General features: G+C 42.1%; 1 protein-coding gene across 3 annotated transcripts in view; it reads right to left on the bottom strand.

Annotated features, from left to right (window-relative positions):
• Positions 1–1520: 1520 nt before the first annotated feature.
• The window catches only part of plekhg5b (pleckstrin homology domain containing, family G (with RhoGef domain) member 5b), a 79422-nt gene continuing 53513 nt past the window's right edge, over positions 1521–27429 (bottom strand). For 2 of the 3 annotated variants that reach the window (XM_085392655.1, XM_085392654.1), the window contains exons 5-20: positions 27260–27351; positions 27032–27168; positions 24946–25112; positions 9839–10030; positions 8436–8606; positions 7243–7338; positions 6786–6986; positions 6255–6365; positions 5989–6138; positions 5723–5860; positions 5517–5636; positions 5209–5341; positions 4929–5044; positions 4600–4754; positions 3367–4416; positions 1522–3139 (exon numbers count right to left, since the gene is read on the bottom strand). In XM_085392655.1, the coding sequence (XP_085248781.1) occupies positions 3130–3139; positions 3367–4416; positions 4600–4754; positions 4929–5044; positions 5209–5341; positions 5517–5636; positions 5723–5860; positions 5989–6138; positions 6255–6365; positions 6786–6986; positions 7243–7338; positions 8436–8606; positions 9839–10030; positions 24946–25112; positions 27032–27168; positions 27260–27351 (3039 nt within the window). In that variant the 3' untranslated portion in view covers positions 1522–3129. Of the gene's footprint in view, positions 3140–3366; positions 4417–4599; positions 4755–4928; positions 5045–5208; positions 5342–5516; positions 5637–5722; positions 5861–5988; positions 6139–6254; positions 6366–6785; positions 6987–7242; positions 7339–8435; positions 8607–9838; positions 10031–24945; positions 25113–27031; positions 27169–27259; positions 27352–27429 lie in introns of all 3 variants that reach the window. The other variant, XM_085392653.1, reaches the window with a different exon arrangement.

Genomic DNA, 27429 nt, shown 5'->3' with positions numbered 1-27429 from the left:
CCAGCCAGGCCTGGTCAGACCACTGGGAAATGGCTAGAGCTTAAAGAGGGATTGTTTAGATAGACAATAGTGTCTACCTGGTTTTAATCCCCGCTCAGAAAGAGTATAGAGGATTGGCAGAGTTTAATAAATGAAAGTGCTCCTATAATCAGGATTTGCCAAAGTGCCCCTTTGTGTTAATCGGACATTTTTTACAGCATGGTTTTTGACATCTGCCACAGCAAGTGGTGTTAACCCTCTGCTGCCCCAGCTGTACGCAGCACATTTGCACCAGACTTCATGCAGAGAAAAGCAAAAAGGGAGAAGTAAGTAAAGTTACACCGTTTAGTGTTCATGCACATTTCTGTTCTGTTCTGTACTTTAAGAGATGGTACAGAAATGTTTCTTCATAGCATCTTTATTCAGCAGTTGTTGTTAAAAAAGCCTAACGCGGGTGTGTTGCAGCATCCCTTTTTTACCTTATAACTTGTTCATATTTTATAGTGTGTCATAATGTACTTGCATATACTCTATAGGTTTTAGCCAGATTGCAGCCATCATGGCACAACCTCTTTACTTACTTAGCAGAGGCTAATAGAACGGGGATGTGTAATTACTTCAGAGCTAAAATAGAAAGCTGCATTTTATTTAATTAAAGTTCAGCGCATCAGCAGTAAAGCATAATAAAATTGTTTTAAAATCAAGGATTACAACAGTAAATCCCAATGGGCCAGATGTGAGAATGGGAGGGGCCGCTGCATTCTGGGACCAGATTAAACAGAAAATCCCACAGGGCCGCACTGTCTTTTTCCTGCAGCTTAGGGGCTTGTGTGGATTCAACATGCTGTAATCCACCGATTAGCTGATATAATCACCTGTAAATACACCTTGGCCGGGACGTTACTCTCGGCCATTAGGCTCTGGTCTAATGCTCCACATGTTCGTCGGACCGTTTACTGTTGAGACGGGTCGGATTTCACCTCATCTGAACTTTCTGGGAATTTGAAGCAGACGGTCGGCCCAGACAGACAGCTGTACTGACTGTGTGATCCAAATGAGTTCTCAGAAACTTAACTGGAAAATATAAATGCTCTTTGAATCCAAATTAAACCCAAACTAAGTAGAATATAAGTGGTTTGAAGCAGCATTGTAATTCTACTTTGTCTATTTGCTCAAAGCACATTTCAACACTGCATGCTAATACTTATAATTACAATAAATGTTAACATTTTACATTCAAAACTAGTTCAATATTTGTGCTTTGCCATTATATTTATGGTACTAAACCAAAGCTGAAGTTACAGGTGAAAAGGTAACGCTTACACAAACTTCAGAGAAAAGTAATTCACGCACTGCACTGTATATATTTAAGTTCTTACTTAATCTAAATATGCCAATACATCGTCTGCCACTGCTCTGCTGATCTTATATCAAATAAGTTGATCTAATGAATTGCTGCCACACATGGTCAGGTCGGTCTGGTGTAATTTGCCCCTCAACGTTCTTTCGCCACCTGCTGTCTGTGCACGGTTAAGAACACAAGAGACGGGAACAGTCTGACCAGTTCATGTTGTTTTAATGCCATGCCGTTCAGATTCAGCCTCTCTCCTCAAATCACTCCATTACATTGGATTAAACCATTAAAAAGAGGGATTGTATCTGTATTTGAGCCTGTGTTGAATTATTATTTTGTAAGACATTTTATAGTCATTACTGAAAAAGGAAATACATTATTTTGGTTCATAGCACATTAATGCCTGGCAAGGGAAAAAAAAAATATTAAGACTAAATTGACCCAAAAAAAAAGAAATCACAAAACACAGAAGCAAACAATATAAACAATATCTTATATATAAAACAAATGAGTCATAATAAATATTACATAAACACACAAAAAACTAAACACTTAACTTATTTGGTTTGGGCAACATTTTGAGTAAAGTCCGTAATTACTGATCTGAAAAGCCAAACATCAGTGTGAATGTTACGTTTACTGTTTTTTTTTCTTCCCCTTAAATCTCCCAGAGAACACCATTCATCTAAAATGAGAGTCACCACCCCAAACTTTTTATTTAGCCTCCTCTTTCTAGCAAGAAACACAATCACGTGTGCACTCCTTTTGTTTTTCCTATAAATCAGTTCCTGTGTGTGCTTGTAAGCCATCCAAGCCTTTATATAGTGCAGAAAATTCCACAAAACAGCTTTAGTCACACATGTTCTGTCTATTTTTTTAGGAATATCTTCTCACTAGTTCAACCTACAATCAAATAAAGAAGAATCAAGTCTTTATGAGCTGATATGCGATTGGCTGCTTTGGACTTGCTTTGCCTTTTTGCACTTTTTATTTATTTAATAATTTTTTTGCTGGGAATCTACCAGCTCTACAAGTCTTCCATCTTTGTGTTTGTAATAGAACGGGAGCAATTTTGGTTCAGTCAGGATTGGACTCATAAGTCAAATGTAGACATTCATTCACAGTCACACACAGATGTCTTTACAGCAAACACGTACAAATAAAAATTCATTGTGACTGTAAATGTAAATTCACTCATTAGTGACCTTTCTACTTAACAAAGATAACTGTGCAATTTTTTTTTTTTACTTTTCTGAAGCAAACCAGGACTAGTACAAGTATCAAGAGCTCGTCTTAGGCGCCGTTTTCTTGTTCAGCCACGTGTAGAGAAGATTTTCAAGATTTAGTTTTCCCTCTTTTCACCTCAGAAGAAGGGAGAAGTGCAGGACTCAGCTCCACCTTTTCTCTGGTGTGGAGTGCAGTAATGAGGTCTTAAGGCCTCCGCCGGGATGCCTCCTGTCTGTAGGGGCTCCTTACGTACTCCGCCCAAAGTCCAACTTAAGGTTCCAGCCCCCATTAATGCTACTTCCGTTGCAAAGTGCAAGCAGTTAATATCTCTCTGCCCCTCCCTCCCATTTGAGTAATTTGGAAACCAACGCAACAGCAAAATCAAAAACACAAATGGATTGCTATTGTTGTGATGTTAAAAAAAAAAGGGACAGTCATTGTCCAAAAAGCAACAGGAAGGGAGAGGGCAGGAAGAGAGCGAGTGCATTTGTGTGTTCAGTCCATCCTCATAAAATAGGGATTCTTCCTTGTAATGTCCATATGCCACCAGTCAGCATTTGGAAGAGCTGTTATACCTCCCTGGGGGGAGAAAGGATAACATTAATACACACATACCTTTCAGGAAAAGTACCTAAAACAAAATTTAGGAGCATTTCCTCACTTCCTTCTTTGAGATCAAAAACACTCCTGTATGTATAATAAATATGCAGCTGAAAACAGAAGGGCACAAGGAGCCTGGCTCTGTGAGACTAAGTTTCTTCTCAAACTATCAGATTATTTCTTATATAATAGAAGTAATGACTTACGATGCTGTCAGTGTGGAGTTCAGGACAAGAGTGGTGCGTATCCTGTACAGCTGAGCCAGCGTCAGCTTCTTGTGTTGGCCTGGAGATTTTCTCTTTTTGGGCGATGCCTCCGCTGCTGACTTGGCTTTCTTATCTAAGCAGGCAGAAGGAGTCACTTCCCCATCTGAGCTGTTGCTCTGAGAATCGTTATCCTCGCATTGTCCGTCGGGCGCCCCGTGGCCATGCCTGGCTTCCGCCCTCCTCAGGGTGGCACTGAGTTTGTCAGAGGGCAAGCTAATGCTCAAGCAATCGTCAGACTGGTCGAGGTCAGTGGAAAATAACTCCTTGTTTTCCACTGACGAGTTCTGGTCCAGCTCGGACATGCTCTTACTGTGCGACAGCTTTGACGTGTCCATGTCTCCGCACAGCGATTGGTCCTGCGTCTCAGAGCTGAGGGAGTGTGTGTGGGAGATGGGGTGGCTACCATGAAAGTGTTGCAGGAGGTTGTCTTCGGAGCGGGATAGAGCCAGAGAGGACAACCCCAGGAGGCAATGGAGTCGGGGGTGTACATGAGGCCGCCGACGAGGTTTAGAGGACTGGACAACTGACACCTGAGACCCTAATGAAGCATCCTCCTCTTCTTCCTCTTCTTCATCCACTTCTTCTAATTCTGTCTCTTCGTGCTCTGGCTCCTGACTCTCCCTGTCTCCCTCTTCCTCCTCAGTCTCCTCGCCTTCACTTTGGCCAGGCTGTGGCTGCAGTTCTCTTAGGAGGGATTCAGGGGAGAGGGTACCGTAGGCGCTGTCCATGGAAAGAGAGCGGCACTGGGGGTCCAGGTCCTCACTGTCTGGTCCCGTGCCCTGATTGTGCTCAGTGTAGATGGCGGAGTGGACTCTGAGTGGACTTGACGACTTCTGACCCACAGACCTGTCAGAAAGGGAACCCACAGCGCTATCCAAGTCTTTATTAGCGCTTTCCTGGAGGTTTATGTTGGAAGCAGGAATTTCTGAGTGCTCGCTGGGCTCATCGACATCCATCACTGATAGGGTCTCAGTGGAACCGTCTGATTGACTGAAAGGAGAGTTTTGGTTGAACGTTAGACTTAAAAAGCTCACCAGAAAGCGTGTAAGGAAAACATCAGAGACAATAATGGATCACTTTAAGGAATAGTTTGAGATTTTAAGAAAACAATTTGTGTAGAGTTCTATTCATGTTACAAAAGTGCAGCAGATTTTATTCTTTACACTTCAGTACCTTGAGTTTTGCTGATCCTTGTGACTCAGCAAAGGGGAACTTGTAGTGGAGTTGCTGCTCTCATCTTCCTCCTCCTCTTCTCCATCCCCCATACATCTCTTCTGACTGTCCTGCTGGCGGAGGAACTCCTCAGTGCGAAGCCTTTGGAGCTGGTTCTAAATTGAAAAGCACCATTTACATTAAATATGTAAATGACTGTAAAAATTTGTGCTTCTAAAGTAAAAATTAAAAAAAAAAAAATAAAAAAAACCAAAAAAAAACCACACATAAAAATCTCATATCTGGATGCTGTCCGATATTTTTTCTATAATAAAACATTGCTATCCTACCTGGACATTGCAGATTGCATCTATCCAACTTCGCCCCTGGGTGGCGCTGTTGGCTTGGAAAGTGTACGCTGCCACTGCACTCTTGAATTCATTGAGGTAGATGAGGATGAAAGAGCCTGTAGGAGACATAAAACGTGAAAAATTTAGTACTCTGTGGATTGAAAAGTCACCTATATAATTAAATAGCTTCTCAAAAGGTGAGAATTTCCTGGATTTTCTGCTTTATTAAAACAAAAAATATATATTATTCAGGAGTTAAAGTCAGTATTTGAGCACTCACCTGGGTCTTTGAGTTCCTTACAGATGACGTTGTGAATAAGGAGAGGCTGACGGATAATTTTGACTTTCTCCACTCTTTTCACCGGCTTAGTAATTAGCAGCAGGTCGGTGAACAGAAAACAATAGACCTCCATCTGTGGGGACAGTAAACTCATTTCAGTTATGGTAACTCTTGTAATGTTTTACACATCTGCAGTTTTTGTGAGATTTTACGTAACCGCAAAGGAAACATGAGAATCCACGTGTAATCTGAATATAAAGATAAGAGCTCATCGTGTGTTTCCAAGCAGTCATGCGAGTCAATCTTACCCTACTGTCTTTGCCCTCCTTCATCCTCAGCGCGCCCTCGAGATGCAGCTGTCGAGTCTCTTCCGGAGATACATCTCTCATGGGAGCCATGAGGTCAAAGTGGTTGTACTCCTTGAGGATCTGAGGGGGGAAAGATAAAGGCATGAAGCAGAGTTTGACATGAAGTCTAATTTTAGGGCACTGGGGTATTGTAAAGTGTTTCTTACCTTCTCCACTTCTTCACTGCTCCCCTCTACAGCCTCATAGCAGTCTATACGGGCAGAGATGGTGGCGAGCTTCTGTTGTTCTTGACGCTGTCGCATCTGGGAGTCTACGCTGTTGATAAAGCCCTCTACTGTGGCAACCTTAATTGGAAAACAATGACAAACATACATTTGCATTCAGACCTCAGGCAGGGTGACAAGCAGTCAAAGCATATACTTTAGTGTAAATGAGAAAAACAGCACTTTCTAAATGCTTTCCAAGTTCTTACCATGCTGCTGACAATGTCACGGGTTGCTGGTTCATCTGTCTTCTTGAGAAGAATCTTCAGTAGGAGCGGGTATTTGGTCAGTCTCTGGTGAGGCTTTGCCAACATGTCGGCCAGCTTCAGACGGTTACACTGCTTATTGGTCTCTGCCCACTGAATTGAGTCAGACAAAAGCAGGAAGTCAGGCATCAGAAATGAGGAGAAAAGCCAAGGATGAGTTTTTGGGCAGAGAGCATCTGGGATTATCGTAATGGTAAGAGAAACCTTACCGTGACGTAGGTCCTGAAGAGCTCATTGTCCCTGAGAAGCGTGCGCATGTACTCCATGCAACCCTCCTCCTCCATGCAATAACGGATGTAGGGCTTGAACATGGTGCCAAACTGAACCCACACACAGAAACAAAGACATGCGTCATATTTACTTCTGTCATCAGGAAAACAAAGACGTACTAGCTGCTAATTCACGTTTCTTATCCTATTTATGCTTAAAAATTGTGAAACAGCAAGATTTTATGTTTACTGGCATCCAGTGCATTGATAAAACACCTAAACCTTTATATGAGTCATAGTTACATAATCAGTCACACTTTTATATTGAACATGTAGTTACATGGTAATTACATTATTTATTAAATATAAAACCCTGGATTTTTTGACTTTGGAAAGATGCACTCAATGCTTTAAACCAAGATAAAGTTTCTATACTATTTAAATTAACTAGATGTCTTTCTTTTTTGTTGTCTGGGGGTGCATGCAGGGTTTGGATTCTCTTTTGTTGCATCTGTGGAGTCTGAAACTAACCGTTCTGAAACCATGGTGAAGGTCAGTGGGGTCGAGCAGAGCCCGGGCTTGCCTAGCCTTCTTCAGGGCAGGCAGCATGACCTGGGTCCAAAGGGAGGTGTGGAGGCGGACGATCTCCTGAATATTGCTGAACAACTTGGCGGGTTCCACCTCCGTCAACAGGCCGCTCTCCTGCAGGTTCAGCAGCCCACACAGGAACAACTGCAAGAAGGGAGACATAAAAAGAGCGTAAGCCCTGAATATTACGACAGTAATCTGATGTAAGGCACTGCAGTTACGTCTCAACTTAAACTCCTTGTTTATTAGACAGCGATATAGGCCCCACACTTTGTCAATGTCTAATGAAAAAGAGCTTCATTGTATGTCTTATCTTTTACACTACACAACCCTCTTCATCTTACACAGTATGCAATTTATATATGCGTGAACAGACAACAAAAGCATTCTTTGCACTTACATCAGTGATGACTCGGAGTTTCTTTATGTAGGTAGCCTCTGTGTGCAGCAGCTCCCATATTGCTTCCTGCTGGTGGAACTGGCGTCTTGTCAGTGTCTGCGCACACACAGATTTTATTCATAAACATACACAATATTTATACGTTCCTCTCAACTGTTACAATATTAGCGTAAACTTCCTTTAGATTAGACATTTTAATCGCACCTCATTCCCATGTCAGAGTTTGGAGTACAACGATTACATCAGACATTTAAGCTAAATACTAAAACTCCCCAACAATATTTCCTCAGAAACTGTTTACATATACAAAAAAGTAAGAAATGAAAGGACTTAAAGGACAGTTCCAAGAACTTTTAGTTATTAATAAATGAACAATTAACTAAATGTTCACTTTCAAAACAAATCAAGTTACTGATTGCTTAGAATAAGGATAAGTGGTACAACATGGTGTGAGCCTAACAAACCATTTTTCCGCTTTACTCTTTAATTAAACACATCTTTATTATTTCTGCATACTTCCTTATGATTTCATGCTATAATGTAAATTGTATCCATACGTCAGTCGCGACGGTTGCTTATTGTCTTAAAAGTTCCACAGGAAATCTGTCACCCAACGCAACAAAAACAACAGTTGTTTCCTTGTGATGTTCTCATATTTTTTTACCGTAACTCACATCACCAACATTATTGTGTTTCAGCAATCAAGACAGTAATGTGTTCGGTGTAACTAACCATCAGAAGTACATTTACAGTATGAAAGACAGTATGTGTTGAGCAATAACCGCTAGCCCTGCTGATTGATCGTGGACTCGTTAACTCGTTACCATGTGCAACAACTCGGCGACGGCATGAGATGTGCGGCACAGAAATTCAGTTCCTTGTGGTAACATAACAGCGAAGTGCATTATAACCAGTATTTCAGGAAAAGAGGCATCAGGTTGAGTGTAAGAATGAGAAAGATAGATATAAGGAAGTAAGAATTGTGCACACACCAGAAACCAGCATGCATGCAAGTAATGTCATGAATGAGGAAATTTTAATGCCAAACCATTCGTGGTTCAGCATTACACCACTGGAAGTTACAAATATCTGCATTGATTCTAGTAGGAAACTGATTTTTTTCCATTATGTCTGCGCATACACAACAAGACAAAAGTGGGTGTGTTTGTGTGGTTTGCTTATCTGCACTGTACCTCTGAGTTGTCCAGTAGCGTTTGCCAGCTGTCCTCTAGGGATAGGTCGATCTCCTCCTCCTCCTCCTCCCAGGAGTCCTGGTGGAAGGAGAGCTGTCGTGGCACCTTTGGCAATCCAAACAATGAGTAGGTCTGGAGTTTGCTCTGGAGCTGCTCCAGTCGATCCACCTCCTGCGATCAGATAAAAAACAATTTCAAAAACAGATGTGACTATTTTGAACAGAAACATGAAGAGACGCAAAAGTAACTGTCCATTTGTGTGACTGTTTATTGTTACATTCAAACTGTAAGTAGAGAGGGGTCTGTGTATTATAAGCATACACAATCCCGTCCTTGCTGGCGCCTAGGCCGCTATTCAGGTCTTTGTTCAAGCTGGCAGGCCTTATGTAGTTATGAAAATGAGCTCCGTGCATTGAGACCATCTTAACAATAGGAGACGGGGAGTGGGGTGAGTGCTACAAAACAGTGGAAAGAAACGGAGCGGGAGGATTGTGCTTCTTGAAAACAGTCAACAAAAAGTCAGAAATGTATGGGGGGAAAAAAGATCCAAAGTTAGGACTTCTCGCTAAAGTTTGGTGTGAAAGCAGCTCAATGTTGTTTAACCCTACAATATGGAGGATGCCAAAGGTCCAGACCCAGGTGCAGGATCTCTGGCCCTGAGGGGATTTAAGGGGACCAAATAAATTGAAAAGGGATGGGCCCAGCAATGACAGGTGACTGACAGAAACTGTCTCCATTTGACATCTGCCACTGTTAAGGATGTGACCTCAGGGGATGAAATACAATGGAAGGCATGTTTGTGTGTGGGCGCGTGCCTGTCCTTCATTAGAATCAAAGTTGATTATCATTTTCAAAAACCTCTGATCCAGAAAGAGAAAGCCTTTGCTTAGGTTAACCTTGCGATCTTTAACGAGAGCTGAAAGGCAGACGGCGTTCCTTTTAAACAGAGCCAGGTTTACGCCTTCCCTATTTTCCATTCCTTATGATAAACTTGTTTATCAGCCATGTGATAAAAAGTTAAAAGTAGGAAATTTCCAGAAAGGATAGTGTTTTAAAAATCAAGATAAGAGTGGATAAAACTGAGTGCTAACAGAAGGCTTTTCCTCTACCTACTCATTTCCAGAGCTGCTGGGTGGAAAGTATGTGAGCCAACAAGTCAGGAGAACTTTGAAAGGAAATGACTTCACCAGGGCTCAAGGGGGATATGGCCTTCTGACCCCCTCCCACTGCTGCTTGCTACTGTTCTGTTTGTTTTTTTAATGTTTTCTTAATCTCAGACATCGTCTGGGCAACAAGCCTGCCTCCTACAGCCCTTTATAGCCAAAAGAAAGTGCAGCACTTTCACTTGGAACGAGATTGCACTCGCTTCTGTGATCATGTGATCGCAACCCTGTCGGCATTACCTTGCCAAAAGACCCCGCTCCAGCGTTGGAACTGAAGAAGCCACTGAAGCGGCTGGCAGCACGGTTCTTCCAGCTGTCGGGCCCAGCCCCTACAGCAGGTAGAGAGCCACCGATCTGTCCCAGAGCATCTGGGGTTGGGATATTCGCCTCACCCAGAAACTCTGTTATGTTCTTCCTCCGTCGGGCCTGACCCTGCGAGACAGAGAGAACAGACAAAAATCAGTTACATGATAGACCGTAATAGGAGGGAAAAAAAAGATCCAATGAGTGAATGAGGGGAATTATAACTGTTTCCAGCCAGACGCATTGAAAGAGACAATGACGAAATGATAGGACAAACAGGAAATCTGAAAGGGGAATTCTGAGCCAGGGATGACATCAACAGGACCGTTAAAACTATCCAAATGCCTGGACACAAACAGGAGAGGGAAGGACTGCCACTTCCTCGCTGTGTATGTTCACTGCATCACAAGGAGCAGGCGGGAGGTTGTTCCAAAAGAACAGACGGCCGAGTCTGGCCATTGTTCCCTGTCCATTGTTACCCTGTCAGCAGGCCCTGGCGTGCGCCCTCGCTCATGCAATCTCTGTACACTTTATGAGCAGCAGCAAAGCAAACAAACAGGGGCCACCTCAGTATCTGAGGAAGCAGTTGTTTTTGTCGTCGGAGTGTCAATGCTGAAGAATCTGCTGGTCAGGAGTCAGCAAGAGGCAGGACATCGACACCCCGCCACACTTCAAACACAGCAAAAGGAACTCACATTCCTGGACACTGACACCATTTCTGAAACTCGCCGTCCATTCCAGTGAAATTCTTTTACTCATCACCCCCCCAGAAACACAAACAAGCCTACACAAACACAATGTGGTAAAAACACCAAGCTGCTGCACTGATGGATATCACAGATGCACTTTCCAATTCTTCTGGTCCAAAACTGTCTGACTCGTGAAATTTCACAAAATAGTAAACAGCCAGTTTTAATTCATCACAGCCTAAAGTTTACTATTACAAATAACTGACATATAATTTGAGGACTATCAAATTTTAAAATGTACCACAGATTAAAGCAAACTAAGACTGCACTTGACTTTTACTTTAGGGGAAACTGCAGGAACAAGAAGACTAGATAAAAAGCCTTGATTACTTGTAAAATGTAAACGGTTTTCAAGATAAAGTAATGATAACTGCCTGTCACCATAAACGTTTCTAGCATGTATATGTTACACAATGGAATGTAAACTGAAGCTAAAAAATGAAAAACTCTGGCTGAAATGTTGCATTGTGAAGACTCATTTCAGGAGGGCCTTAATGGTACCACTTAACTACAATGAAGGTGCATAAGTGTCCTATACAGGGTTGCATAATGAGTAAGTAAATCTAAATTTTTAGTCCTTTCATCTTTCAGGAGTTATTACCAAAGAGAGCAGTGACCTAACTGCAGAGTGACATCTTGGCTTTAAAACAAAAACTAAAGTGAAAGAGGGGAAAGGGACAAATTTGGAGGCGCTTTAGTTGAAAGGGAAACGAGCATGGAGCCATTTAGGGACTTTTTGTTGGTCCAACTGGTCAAGGACACAGGTGGTAGGAAGTGCCGAGTCCCCATGGTCAAACAGGGAAAATCTGAACCCTGTGCTACTGAGAGCGCACGACTGGTCAAACTGAAACCTGATTCATTTGTCTGACTTTGCTGTACGAGGCAATCAAAGAACAGGGTTTTATACATTTAAAGGAGGCTGTAATAATGGCAAAGAAAAGCAGCTAAAGTATTTCTACATATCAGATGGCATACATGAAGGAAACTTTGGATCAGAAATGAACACCGTGAACAGTTTAAAAACCTGTTTTTGAGGAAACCACTTTCAGCCTCAAGGCCAGGAAGTTGTAATTATAACCACCAAGGGATAAATGCCATCAGCAGTTTCCCACCATATTAACAGTGCTCACCATTGAAGCCAGCGGCATGTCAAAAGTAACAAAAACCATCCTAATCCTTCAATTGGATTCATGGATCGCAGCCCATTCTGGAGCCAGCTGCTGCTCTCTGTCAACCTCTCGCCTCCTCTCTTTCCACTTCCACTGTGAAACACACATCCACGTCGTCCTCGTTGTTCAGTTCAGCCGATGCAAAGTCAGTCAAAGAAGTCGAATGACAGCTACAACACTCCCACGTTATTTCATCATCAGAACTTGAACTTCAATAAGTCTGCAAACGCCTATTCCAGCTGACAGGATCCGGGTTACCCGCCGCGTCCTGCAGAGTCCGATCGCAGCTTCTCTTTGAGCCGGGACGTATCTGTGTCCTGCCCTGCTGTTCCGACAGTCAGCGGTGAACCTACTCACTGAGGCGCCCAGCCTGCTTGCATTTCACACACGCACTGGCCAGAAGTCATAGCAACCAGGAGGATCCTGCCTCATTGTGTTGGGCAGGAAAGAGGAGGCACCAGAGGAGGCTGATCTGAATATTAGGAGGTGGAGCTTTTGCGGCAGCTTTCAGGGAGCTCCCTGGTTTGAACAAGCATCCTGGTACTTGTGGTGATGCCAAATGGTCTTTAGTCTCAACAGGCTGCTCTGAAGTACAAATAAACTATCAACTCCCTGCTTGTGAATCAGGCACACTTTGGTTTTCTTCCCTCCCCCAAAGGATTCACCCCCCGATTAGCCCTGCTTGTAGTGCAAGCAAATTGCAGTTTGGATACTTCTTTTTTTACTCTTATTTGGACGCAAAGCCATTATTCTTTGCCATCTTTAATCGCTGTTTTGCTTTAGAGATCCTTAAACAATGCCAGGCAACGGAGTCAAAACAAGGAAAGAAATTCCCCAATAATGACAAAAAGGGAAATCCCCTTTGTTTACTTGCTTGTTTTAGCACATTCAAAATGCTGCTTATGCCAAGCAGATAAGCTCGAGCGGGCGCACAGCTTCTCAAAATGAAAAGGCTCAGAACTTTCTAGATAAAGTAGATTACGAGAGAATTAAGTCCAGAGATTGTTGGGGTTGTGTGAGTTTACATTAGCTATTTTTTTGTCAGTATCTCAGGATATTTGGGTTTTGGGCTGAAGATCAAACAAAAGTTGTAATTGGCACTTTGGCATACTGAATAAATCTAATCAGATTATTATAATTAGCATAACAATAGATCTTGACTACAAGAACTATACAACAGTTGGTAACAACTCTAAACATTACAGTCAAAGAAATTATATTTATCTTAGTAATTACACTGCCCATTAGTTCTTCAGTCAGACCAAATATAGATGAGTCACAATAATAAAACCAACTAACATAGGTCTTCTTGTTACAACGCCTGCAACACAATGTTTTTTCTGGATTACTTTGAATCCTGGCACACACAATGGTTTGATGACACTCCCCAACAAGCACAGCTACACACCCTGCCATACTGCAAAACCTGGTGCTGGTTTGGTTCCCAAACTCTACAGACCCCAGCCATAACCTGCTACTAATAGGACTCAAAGGATCCAATAGCACCATCCTGGTACCAGACAACACAGACATATTCTATGATCCTATGTTTTGGTGGCATAATGAGGATCTGGTGGCAAACATTAAGCCGCTCAACTCATTTCTGCCCAACTAATTATGTTTACAAGCTTTTCCTCGGGCCTACTGTGTAAACCTGACCTGAGCGGTCTCTGTTATAAAGCAACACAATTTGGGAACAGACTTGTTCAGCAGGTCTAGTTGGGGCCAGTCAGGTTAATGATATCAAGCACCGAGCTTGCCCACACAGCCTTATCTTATCACTGTAGTTTGTAGCATCAACCTTGGCCTGTAAAGAAGAACAATCATAAAATGGGAAGGGATTGTATTGAAGTAAGTGGTGACAAAGAGAAAAGTAGTGCCCCCCCCCCCATTACTCACTGTGCCCCTGCAACTACCTTTATGCAACTGATAATCAACTTTCCTGATCAAGGGAAGTTGTTAACGATGGGAAAAAGTGTGCACACTGACCTTCCTCAAAGCTTGAATACACACCAGCTTAAGCAGTAAAACACACATAACGTGTGCTTAACCAGGAAATTAAAGCTGAGAGAAACTCCACGTTAGTCAACACACATGTGCCAAATATTTGCCATTTTTAAAAAAAGCAATCATTTGATTAAAAAAATGACTCGATTATTTGTTCACTGCAGCTAAAAAACAAAAACATAATTTTTTTAGACAAAGAAAAGCAGTAAAAATACTCATATCTTCCACTGCACTTTGACCAATCAACAGGCCTCTCACCTGACTCTCAGTTAATGTTGGTGTCGGTGGTTCAGGAATCTCCGTGTGCACATTCAGTAGGTCCCAGCTGCGCCAGGATGTAAGACGGACAAAACGAACCATTTTCCACAGGAAAAAAAATTAAATTAAATAAATAAGACCCCCGATTTGGGGGAAAAAAGGGTCCAGAGTAATCAGAAAAGCAGAGGCACTTCCAGGAAAGCACAGTCCTGACAACAGTGCAAGCGGAGAGAAGCATCACACTTTCTTCTCTTGCATAAGTCTCACTCTGTCTGCCTAAGCCTTCAGGTACTGTGTACTGAAGACCAAAGGTCACACAATCACAATCATAAAGGTGTGTGTGTGTGTGTGTCTGCTCTGCAGAAATCTCCTCCTCCAGGCATTAGGGGAAGTCCTTTGTCTTTCCAGCACACGAACACGCCTCCTCACCCTTCTCAGGTTTTGGCACCTCCCACACTATATGGGGAATTCATAATGGACTCTTAACAGCTAACATAATTACTGTAATTCTACAAAAGACATGAATCATCTAAAGTATTCACACAGAAAAATGAGCTAGTTTCAGCAGCTAATAGATCTAATAGGTCCAGATACACCATTACTGGGACTTTTTACAAATAATCTTAAGAAGCCACAAATGCTAACGATTAGTCTGAAACGTACTGATAGCTAAAATAGCCAATTTCCACTGGAGAATGACTAACGATTATTTTTTTTATCAGTGAATCTATCAATCGCTTCCTTGATTATTCACTTAACAAAATATCAGCGTCCTTATTGCGCACTAATAGGTCAAAAGGCAAAGCCATTGAAAAATCCTCAGATTAAAGGAACTTAAATTTTAATATATTTGGCTGATCTGCCAGGAAAAATAATTTTACTAGAATTAATCAAATAATTCATTATCCAGAGAGGAATTACAACTCAAATCTACAGTAAGATGTCTGTTTTTTAATAAGATATAAAGGATATATAGTGATTAGTGATCTATTAGCTAGAGCTGATGTCACGAATGAAATGGCACCGTGTGCACGCAAGAGATCAAAGTCTAACATTCATACTTATCAGGTCAATCAGAGGCACTTCTCACCCTATTTTTTCAAACAAAGCGCTCATGTTTCTGTTCAGTTCTTAAGATCAATCCAGCAGTAATGACCCTGCGTGACCGCTGCTGACTGAAGCATTGTCATTCAGAATGATTTCTTTGTTAGATCAAAGCTGCCCAGTTTGCAAACTATCATACAGGTCAGACAGTGAAAGACGAGTCCTTGATGTGATAGTCTGAAACACAAGAGCACCACATTAACATCCACAGCTGTGTAACACGGGGACTGAAACACACTGTATGACCTGATTTAAAAGGAAATAAAGACAATTGCTCCTGTCAGTTTCTCTTGCATTTCAAAACAAACGAAAGCACACTGAGGGCACTGTATGAGTCGATTCCTGCAACACGAATACAGTAACAAAAAACACTCTAAAGGTGACTAAAATGCGTAAAAATAAAAGGAGACATAACATTACTCCCAACTCTGTGTCATCAGCTGACAATTAGTCTGTCTACATTATCAAGTTTCTCAAGTCCTGAAGGCTTTTTTTGGCCTAGCTACAGCAATTCCAGAGTATTTTCCCAGCAACCCGTCTGTTATGAAACAACATTATCAACTGTGGCGGCATGGCGAATACCAGACTGTTACTCTTACAATCCCCAAATTCCACCAGCACGTCAAGTGTGCCACTAGGGGTGACAAGATTCTGGACAAAGTTTATTCCAACATCAAAATGGGCTACAGGGCCAGACCTTTGCCACATCTGGGTCAGTCTGACCACTTGTCACTGTTTCTAATCCCTGCATATGCCCCCCTCAAGAAAACTGCTCTTACCATCACAAAGAATATTACCATATGGCCAGAGGGTGCCTCTCAGCAGCTGCAGGACTGTTTTGACAGGACTAACTGGGATATCTTTGAACATCAGGACTTGGAAATGTTCACAGACGGTGTCCTCTGCTATATAAAACACTGCATAGACACTGTTACAGCAGTCAAACGGATCCAGGCTTATCCCAACCAAAAGCCCTGGATGACCCGGGAGGTCAGGCAGCTGCTGAAGGAGAGGAACATTGCGTTCAGGTCTGGCAACAGGGATTACTACACCACAGCCCGATCCAACCTGAAGAGAGGCATCAGAGAGGCAAAGGGGGACTATAGGAGGAGGATCGAGGACCATTTGAAGAGTAATACCAGCCGGCAGGTGTGGCAAGGCATCCAGCACCTAACCAACTATAAGATCAATCTCGGAGCTGCGGACGGTGACCTGGAGCTGGCAGAGGAGCTGAATATCTTCTTTGCCCGCTTTGAGACCAGGGTACCGGAGGTATTGGAGCCACAGCAGCAACACGCCACCCATAGCAGCACCACCCTCACCCTGGAAGAGCACGAGGTGAGGCGCATGCTGCAGGCTGTTAACCCGAGGAAGGCGGCGGGTCCTGATGGTGTGCCAGGTCGAATATTGAGGGATTGTGCAGGACAGCTGGCTGGGATCTTCACCAGGATTTTCAACAAATCCCTCGCACAGGCGACTGTCCCACTCTGCCTGAAGTCCTCCACCATAGTCCCCTTGCCTAAGAAGCCCCACATCACCGGCCTGAATGACTACAGACCGGTGGCACTCACCCCAGTGGTAATGAGATGCTTTGAGAAGCTGGTCCGCAGACACATCACAGCAGCCCTGCCCCGCAGCCTGGATCCACACCAGTTTGCCTACAGAGCAAACCGATCCACGGAAGACGCTGTAGCCACAGCACTCCATGCTGCATTAACTCACCTGGAAGAGCATGGTAGCTATGTGCGGATGCTCTTCGTGGATTACTGCTCAGCTTTTAACACCATCCTTCCACACAAACTGGTGGCCAAGCTACAAGACCTGGGGCTTCCATACAGCACCTGCATGTGGATCAATAGCTTCCTCTCGGGCCGTAGACAGAGAGTCAGAGTTGGCCATCACACATCCTCAGCCCTGAGTCTCAGCACTGGCTCACCCCAGGGCTGTGTGCTCAGTCCACTGCTCTACTCTCTCTACACACACGACTGCACTCCTCGCCACCACAGCAACATCTTTGTGAAATTTGCAGATGACACCACAGTGGTGGGGCTCATTTCCAAGGGAGACGAGTCTACGTACAGAGACGAGGTGGAGCAGCTGACGTCATGGTGTAAGGCCAATAACCTCCTCCTCAACACTTCAAAAACCAAAGAACTCATAATAGACTTCAGAAGGAAAAAGGCAGAGATCCAACCACTATTCATAAATGGGGACTGTGTAGAAAGGGTGGCAAGCTTCCGCTTCCTGGGAGTCAATATAGAGGAGAACCTTTCCTGGAGTGTGAACACCTCCGAGCTGCTGAAAAAGGCCCAACAGAGACTGTACTTCCTGAGAATTCTCAGGAGGAATAACATCACACAGAGACTGCTGGTGTCCTTCTACAGAGCCACCATTGAGAGTGTTCTAACTTACTGCATATGCATCTGGTACACTAGCTGCACAGGGGCTCAGAGGAAAGCACTCCAAGGGATCATTAACACCGCCCAAAAGATCACTGGCTGCCCTCTCCCCACACTGGAAGTTCTACACAACGCCCACTGTTTTAAAAAGGCCCAAAACATCATAAAAGACACCTCACATCCTGGCCACTCCCTGTTCGAACTGTTGCCCTCAGGCAGACAGTACAGGGCAATCAGAGCAAGGACTAATAGACTCAAACACAGCTGTTATCCAACTGCAATAACACATCTGAATACTACAAAAAAATGTCCATCACGCCACTCTTGTGTTAATCTATGCACGGTCTGAAGCATGTGTGTGGGAATGTATGTGAATGTTTTACTGTTATATCTTATTAGTATTTTAAGTATTCTATTTTATTTATTGAATTTTATTGTTTTATTTATATTTTGATATTGCTAGGGATGATGCAATGATCGGGGACCATTCTTAATTTCGTTGTTCTCATGACAATGACAATAAAGTTTCTGATTCTGATTCTGATTAAGACAAAGCTGGGAGTTTCTGTTCCTTTTGGAATTACTGTAACTACTAACTGTAAGTGAGCCAAACCTACGACACAAGATTTCCTTTCTTTATTTCCTTCTATCAGATAATAAAGCAACAAATCGTTACACTCGAGAGGCTACAAGCAATCTTCAAGAGTGGATATGAAACGTGAGGGTCACCAGCCCTATTAAATAAAAAATATCCTGTTTGAAATTAACAGATCAGATCAAGGTAATAGTCTCCACACACTCAATATAAAACTGTCACAATATCTAGAGGCAGTGTAGTGGTTTACACATTCGCCTAACAAGCCCCTGGTTTGATCCCAGGAGGAGACGCAAATCCCTACAAACCAAGAATCTGACAAGTTAAACAACTCTCTGGGGCGAGCCCTTGTGAATAAGAGAGCTGCTTTCTCGAAACTCAAAGCCTCTGATGATTAAAAACTGAGAACAGAAATGTAGTATGAGACAACGTGTGTCCAGCACATACAAGTATTAGTATTAATATTAATAAAATAAAGTATTTCAATGTGTTAATTACATTTTTTTTCTGCAAAACTATGGTAGAAATGCAATTTTTGTATGCCATAATGGATGCACAAAGGATATCTTTGAAATCCAAACTAGGATGCTGGTTTATATTTTGGATCGCTGCATCAATCATTTTCTTTTCTTAATAATTAGTCATCAGGCTGTGATGTGTTAAAGAATTATACAAAGAATTATAAAGCTCTAAAAACGTTGCTTTACACAGTTTTTTTTCCAATAGTGTCAGCCTTGCAGACTATGATAATTGCAGCTGTGGCTGCAAGCACAGAAGCCCGACACATCAGCTGTTCAAATATTATGTTTATGGAGCTCAGCCACTCAGGAGAGAGTTAAAGGACGCATTGCCTTAAAGGGAGAGGAGATAAATCGACTTAAGACAGTGAATAAACTGAGCTGCACCAAAGCGCACTACACAATAAATCAGGATTATTTTGATCTGTGAATCGTGTAAAACTACTCTAATAGAAGCTGGTAACAAAAACACATAGCTGGTCATGAGCACAACAGGTTTCAAAACATCAAGTTTCACCAAAAATATTTACAAAGAGAAGCTAAACGTGTCAAATCTTAAATGAAAAGTGCTCGGATGTGGGACTGGTACGTAAATTTCACCAGAAGCTCAGTGCCAGCTTTTTCTCCAGCTTTTTCTTCTGTGTCACAAAAGGATTACCAAATGTTTTTCCTAACGTGAGGGCAGAGTGCATTATGGGAGGCCAGAGCCCTAAAACACATATGGAGGATCCATTACCCAACACCAGCTCCCTTTGAAAGCTAACACAATCCAACTGCAAACTGTAAACCGAACCCCGACACTGGATTTGCGACCTCTTGATAAAAGAATAGTGTTTAAAGTTGAAAGATTTTTGAATTCTTTTATTCAGCCTGAATCACACCCAGTCAGAGGAGCAAGGCAAACTACCAGAGGTCAGCCGCTTCTGTGTTGTATTTACAGTTCTATGGCAACAAATGGACTTTATATTACAACGGTGAGAACACTAATCAGAGTTATCATCATCAATCATGTTTTTCTGACAGTGACAAGGTCCTGGAACATGGCTGCCTTATCTTTATGAGAGCTGTAAAAGTGAAAGATCTCAGGTTCTGTTGTAGGGAAAAGGGAAAACAAGCTTGTGACTCTGACTTTGCATCTCGAAGCTTCTGTTTAACAGTGAGAGAAACATTTAAACATCTTTTAAGTTTTCTTTTTGCTCAATTTTGATATCAATCTGGGCACTAACCCTTGGGATTAATAAGGTCACCTTACCAAATAAATGGGGAAGGGTCTCAGCTTCCAGAGATTTGAACTTAAAATTATGTAACTACAGTTGATCAACAAATAAACAAACAAACAACCCTTATAAACACAAATGAATTAGCTGGACCTCAGGTCTTCTGCAGGTCAGAAGGCACCCTTAATCAAAGGGGATGTGGTGCAAAAGGTACAAAGGGAGAAATAACTGGCAAATGGTGCAATTAAGTGCATCGCAGAGGTTGCATACAGGGCTATATGGAAACTATCAGCAGGGCTGGATTGCATCTTTCATAATCAGCATCATAAAACAATCATTCTCAATCACGAAAGCTATTTCTAGCCTATCACAAAAGTGCCAGGAACCATAATATAGGAACCATGTGATAATAAACATGAAACGCCTCATTTAGACAAAAGGGTTAATTCTGTCGAGAAGGGACAGGGTTTGGCCACAAGCTGATGTCGTTCCACACTCAGATATGCGTGCGTTGAACAGTTAGTGCCAAAACTGCTATCACAGAGACACAAAGAGGCTCCTCAGTGCTCAAACAAAGTTCCAAGCTACAGCTGACATAAAATACGGGCCACTAACCAAAGTGAATCACAGGGTTTCTTCCCTTTCTTCTAAATCATTAAACTGGCTTCCCATTTCCAGAAAATAGAACCCGTGATGCCGTGTCAGAACTGTTAGGAAAGATGAGGAAATGCTGACCACTCTGTTGCATCATTGTGTTTTAGCATTTGGGAAATGAGGAAACCAGTTCATGCAAATCTGAAACTGATTTCTCAGCATTCCTGCTAAATATAAGATTTCAGTTTCTCAGCAGGCTGGCGTCAGCTTCGCCATATTGTTCCTTTGATAATGCATCGAATGGCATCATTGTGGTTTTGCCAGGTCTAAAAATGTCTGAACAACATTTTTCTCAGAACTGTATATATTACAATTTTCAGCATCAGTGTTACCGTTACACGTGTGCAGGTGATACAGTGATAAACCCCCATATCAACACAACTAGATGGCCATCCACCTTCACCACCTTTGCTCTTTAGCCCACAGGTCATGGCGCCCGTGATTTCTAAAAACCTCGGTCTATTTTACACCAGCTTGGACCCAGATAAGATGATCTTGTTTATACACTTTTTTTCTCTGCATAGTGAAGTCTGAACTGTGAACTCTAGGTACACCAAGAATTTGTGTTCACTGACAATGCTTTTCAGATGTGCTTCTGACGCCATTCAGGGATTTCCATTACAGACTCAGGTCTGTTTTTAATTTGTAAGTTCTGCCCAAGGGGCTGAAGGTCAGAGTCATTCAGGGTCAGTTTTCATTTTTGTCCCTCATGTGAAAGGTTTTCCTTTTGGTACCTATTATAAAATATAAATAAAGAAATTCCCATATAGTCATGCCGATTAAAAAAAACAAACTTTTTCTAAAGTTTCTAAACACTTTTTCCACTACTCAAGAGGAGTGTCTTAACATTTTGAGATAAACTACTGTGTCTTCTGGTAGAGCTATGCACTTTACTGCCACCATGAGGACTGCACTGGGGTTGTCACTCTCATTACTCTTTCAAATTCAGCGTAAATAAGGCCGACGAGCATGAGCCAGCACTGTGGGTACTGAAGCTCAGTAGTAAGAGTCCTGTAAAGAACGCAAAATATTCCACTGTGCAACAGGTCAGACTGTATGACTAAAACTGGGTTCCTGAGCAACCTCCAGTGTTTATTTCACAGCTTGATGACTCGTCTTCATGACTTACCTTCACAGATTACCCATAAAACGCTTTAACCAAGCCTCTACCCGTTCTGCTGCCCAAGGCAACAATGACATCTGCTCACAGCGCGTATACGAACACACACAATCAAACTCGACGTGCCGACTTGCCTCTGGGATGATTAGCAACCAATGTTTGACGCAACTTAAATGACATCTGACAAAGCAAAACTGACTGAACTTGAGAAAACTACAAATGTAAACTACAGTACAAGTAGTATGTGACAAATCTTACTACACTGGTTCAGGATATGGGGTTACTCTCAACCAGTACACAAAGACATGCTACTAGACTGGAAAGTGATGACCACATTATGGGAAAACTTGAATATCTGCTTATAACAAACAAGCAAACACGACAATACAAGTCACCACTCATACTATGTTGTTCAGAACATCAGTCAAAGCAATGTTATGGAGAGACTGCTTATAATAAGTTTTTTTTTCTAAATAGCATCATCTAGAAAATCTTATTTAATTGCAACCAGATACTGCACCAGCTGATGCTGATTACAGTTTCAGTCATACAGACATATACAGAAATATCTGATCAGCCAATCACATGGCAGCAACTCAACGCACAAAAACAAGTGCAACTTTTCTGAAAATTCCTTGTTGATGCCAGAGGCCAGCAGGATGACCAAACTCAGCTGATCAAGTATTGAGAGTAAATCAAATAACCGCTCGTTACAAGAAAGGTAAGTAAGTAAGTAAAATTTATTTATATAGCGCTTTTCACAGATTTAAAAAAAAAAAAAAAAAAAAAAAAAAAAAAAAAAAATCACAAAGTGCTTTAGAACACAGGAAATGGAAATATAAAACAATATAACAGTAAATAAAACAGCAAATAAAACAATATAAAACTATAAAAACAGCATAAGAGGAAATTAATCAAATGCTTTTCTAAATAAAAAGGTCTTCAGCTGTTTTTTAAAAGAATCAATGGAGTCCGTGCAGCGAAGAGACAGTGGAAGAGAATTCCACAACCGCGGTGCCACAGTCTGAAAGGCCCGATCACCACGAGTTTTAAAACGAGTGGGCGGTACCACCAGCAGTCTCTGATCTAATGACCTTAAAGCCCGAGAAGATGAATGTGGTTTCAGCAGGTCAGATAAATATTGAGGAGCTTGACCATGTAGGGCCCTAAAGGTTAGAACTAAAATTTAACAGTGAAGGGAGGCCAAAACTTGAGTGATATGAGATCTTCTCTTTGGTCGTAAGCACCGGGAATCTTCCCACATCCAAGAAGCTAATCTTCGGTACCTTCTCAGTCGCACCTGGACACCGGCCCTGGTTCCCCTACTTCTTCTTTTCTTCGTGTTAAATCCCACCGATATGTACGGTAACATGCACTCAGGTGAGGAACACACAAAGGGTGGAGGGAAAAATTTCCTGTAATTGTCCCAGCTGTCAAAGTAGCTTTCCATTGAATCTTTGATATACAACAGTGTGCCCCAATCATAAGTATTGGTGGCAGAGACAAAATCAAAACACAGGACGGTAAAAATAATATTGCAAGTGACAATAGCGGCCAGTATAAAACTATATCAGCGAGCTGTACTAACGGCACAAGCGGCAAAGCCAAACACAGGCGCCATCTTGCTTCAACCACTCCCCGAGGTGCGAGTGAAGCTGAATCAGCTTCAGTCCGCACCAGGTGCCACTCCCGTCAGCTAAGAACAGGATAGTGAGGCAAAAATTCACACAGGCTCACCAAAGTGGCACAGTTTGGTACCAATTGAAATACTACCTGATCATTGTTGCTGATCATGTCCATCCCTTTATGACCACAGTGCATCCATTCTGCTGATGGCTGCTTCCAACATTGTAACACAACATGTCGCAAAACTCAAATCATGTGAAACTACTACACTAGCAAAGTGTACCTAATAAAGTAGCCAGTGTGTATATCTTAATATACTTATAATTTTCAGACTATTGGCCAGACAAAATAGGCCACTGACCTCTCACCCAAACAACCTTTTTTCTTTTAAAAGTGTCATTCGTGACCGTCACATCCACTCAAGGCATTCCCACATTTTTAAGCAGCGTCTGCATGCAATCACAGTTTAACACAATTCAGCTCTTTATGGGATTTGGGGACCTTTACTCTTCTCTGCAGAAGCTCCAGACAGAACGTGTTGGTACTTGTCTTTTAAGAACAAGACCCTTAATTGATGATCAGTCAGCTCTAAATTCAGAACAAGACAAGCTTTCCAAACAGAGACATGGAGCTAAGCTAATTTGCAACAGACAGTTGTTTCACGTGGCAAAAATCTGTGGTTGCAATTAGAAATAATAGCCTGACTTTGCCTGAAATGAAAAGCCCATTGTTTCAAAAAATCCAAAAGGTTCAGGGAGAAAAATCTGCTACTGTTATTGTGAAGTATATCGAAAGTTTGGGACATGTCACAACATTGCACGGGTGGGTGTTTAGTGAGCAGCGTCGCTATCTGATTACATTATATTGCGTTCTGGGAAGCTGTTAGGAACATTTTTCATGATTTTTTACAGACTAAACAGTGTTTCAAGCAATAATCAAAAACATTTCACAGATTAAGGGAGGATTAGATACAGTGCCAGTGCTAAAGCCTGACTAATGTCTATTTGTGCTAAAAATCAAAGTTTGCATGCTGAAAACTGTTTCGAGAGCTACAGCGAGCACATTATTTGCCACAACTTGAACCCGATGACCGTCTGCACCATTTCCAAGCTGCGTGTTTGGCAGCCAAGTGGATCGGGATCCTGCAAGCCTCTATTGGCCTTTTAGCATCACTCATCAGTAACAAAACAGGCGCTTCCTGGTGCTGCAGGAAGAGCTGAAGTATAGCAGAGAGAGTTCCTGAGTGACTCATCATCATGTGAGATTCAAAGGTTCAGTCGGCAGTACGACGCGGCATGCACATGCATGTGTGTGTGCTCATAGATGCACGAAGAGCTGGCAGAAGATTTGAGTCTGGCAGAAGGCTCAAATAGATGCCCAAGATTCTGCAGTGCCGATAACGCTAATGGAAGACAATGAGGTCATAATGAGATCATGATGAGATACTAGGAGGAGGAGCCCATGGACAACAGAAACAGGTGATATGGAAAATGATAAAGCTTGTGGCGCAAAAACAAAACCAAAAAAAGGATGAAGGGCGTGTCTATGTGCAAAGTGTTGTTCACAGAGGTGGTGTTCGAATCTAATCGTTTTCAAAAATTTACCCGTTTGTCCCAAACGTAACTCACCAACAGATCTATGCTTTCGCGGCGTCCGAGAGATCCATGCTCCACCTTCTCACTGCCTGGCGCGAGGATGTAGGGGCTCTGGACTCCAGGCGGCTTCATGTTGGGCAGGCTGAGAGACCGCAAGTCCTTCACGCCCTGTTCCACCTTCAGCTCATCGCCTGGCCGAGCTACACACACACACACAAAAAAAAAAAGTCAAGCTGTGTGGAAGAAATACTGGAAAAGTCTTAAGTCATTATTTATCTTTTATAGCAGAAAAAATGCCAAAGAGTTTTCTCTTCAAACTGACTTTTGTTCTGAGTTTGGACTTTTTTTGAACTCCGACCAGCACCCAACAGAATGGGGTGTGATGGTTTTTCTTACATTTTTACAGCCTCTTAAAAACACAGTAGACGGGTTAATACAAATCGAATGTTGGGCTTAAATTAAACCTGCAGTGGTGTGTTTTTGGGTCACTTTGGGGCAGTGGAAACTTCTCACCTTTCAGGTAAATATCTTAGAAATCATGCAACAAAAACAAATATCCCTGGTGAAAGTGCTCACTTAAAGAGAAAACCTAAAACTAGTTCTAACTAAATTCATGTTAAAACTCAGGAGAGACCATGATTTAACTTCAAGTGTTTACAGGACCAGAACAGACTAGAGCAGAACAACATAGATTCTCAGACTTCATGCGACCGAACAGCTGTGAACTGTTTACCTTTGACCTCTGTATATTTTTGAGACTGTATGTAACTCCAGTCTGTGGTCAAGAGGTGAGAGAGTGGGAGGGGACAATTTCAAAGAAGAGCAATTACTCGTGGTACTGGATCTCATTATGAGCGGCTCTAATGGGCCTTTCATCTAAAAGCGAAACAGTGGAGAAGGAGCCATTTCACCCAGTTTCCACCCTGGAAAAAATTAGGGAAAGTCTAAACACTCATATCGCTGTTTAGTCAGTGAAATTAGTGAGAATTTTCATGAGACTTTTGGAACAAGATTGAACAGATCAGTGACACATTTTCCACGTGTAGTTTTAATCACTAGTATATTACAAAAGACGCAGTCCACTCCTTTTTCCTGCTTGTCAGAAACACGGGTGTGAGAGGAAACTGGCCAGCCTCATTCGTCTCGATTAACCATTGTTAAAGAGGCACAGAGGTAAGAACAGTGCAACGTCTAAAATGCTGCTGCCGAGGACGAGACTGCTCGGTTTCTAGGAAAAACAACAAAAGCTCCACTTTTCCTGTGGGTCATTTCATTGTGCTATTGAAATTGATTTAAAGAGGTTTCTTACAGTCTTTTTTTTGTCCAGCAACTGAATAACTGACCAAAAAAATATCCTAAACAAGCTGCGGACCTGCAGTTATGTCAGCTATTTTAAAGAAGAGAGGAAATAATTTGATTTGTTGATGAGATTTGCATGATCTTTATTTGTTTTACCGAATCTCATGCGATCAGCTCATGAATTTGAGACAAAATTCAATAGTCATTTACAGGTGAAGGGCTGCAAAATGCATCAAAAGAAGGCATTTTCTGCAATTAAAGGGGAGACATTTGGCAACATTTGACTTTGTTCTGCTTATTATTGGGTTATTACAAAAAATAAATCAACCTGGGACAAAATTTTTACTGATTAGGATTTTAAAAGTATTGTACATGATGTATTTTGGTTGCTTCAGTCATATCACAGTGAAATAAAGCTTCTGCGTCTTTATGGGAAACGTATACTCAGGATTCGTGTGAGGGGGTCACAGGAAATATGATGTGGAAAAATTACAGTATTGCTCTTTTGGCCTCTGTCGTGCTGATGATTAGTGGATTTTTGTAGAGGATCTTCAAAATGAATCTGATAATTGAATACCATATTCTTCACTGCTCTTCCTGAACCTTCATCTGCCCTTAAACTCGCTCTGTGTTCAGGCCAGTTTCTCTTTGTAATAAAACACAGCCATAAATTTTAGTCTTGCATATCTAAAAAGATTTCATTGCTGAGAAGTTGTTTCATCTTCTGCAACAGTCGACAGCGATAAATCAGCCACAAGCGCTATTTGTACGAATCGTGACTCATAATTTGACATCAACTTAAGTACTTGTTTGGTTTTACCTTTCACTTTGAGGTAGTGTCCTCCAAAACGGTAGGCCTCGAAGTTGAGGGACAGTGGCGTGTTAGACTGATCGAGGAACAAGTCCACCCGGGACAACTCAATGCCATTCCTTTCAAACACAGGACCTAGAACCTCTCTGGTAAGACGTGACGAAGAGAAATAAAATGTAACTATCATATAAACTGTTTTTAAAAACTTTTTAATTCAGTTTTTAACACAATGCTCACCGCAGTGTCTTCTTTTTCATAGCAGGTACAATTTCTGTTTTTATGTCCACATTGAGGTCAAACTTGAGGCTGAAGCACTCCTTACTGGGGTCCTGCAGGAAGAACAGAGGGACTGTGAGTTTACACAGGTGGGACGGGCTGTCCGGCTGTATGCAGGCTCTCAGCAGAGC

The sequence above is a fragment of the Rhamphochromis longiceps genome, linkage group LG20 (genome assembly GCF_057381845.1).
Source record: "Rhamphochromis longiceps isolate RC_006_pf linkage group LG20, R_longiceps_female_GT1.1, whole genome shotgun sequence".
Lineage (NCBI taxonomy): Eukaryota > Metazoa > Chordata > Actinopteri > Cichliformes > Cichlidae > Rhamphochromis > Rhamphochromis longiceps.
This window is presented reverse-complemented; position numbering and strand designations above follow the sequence as displayed.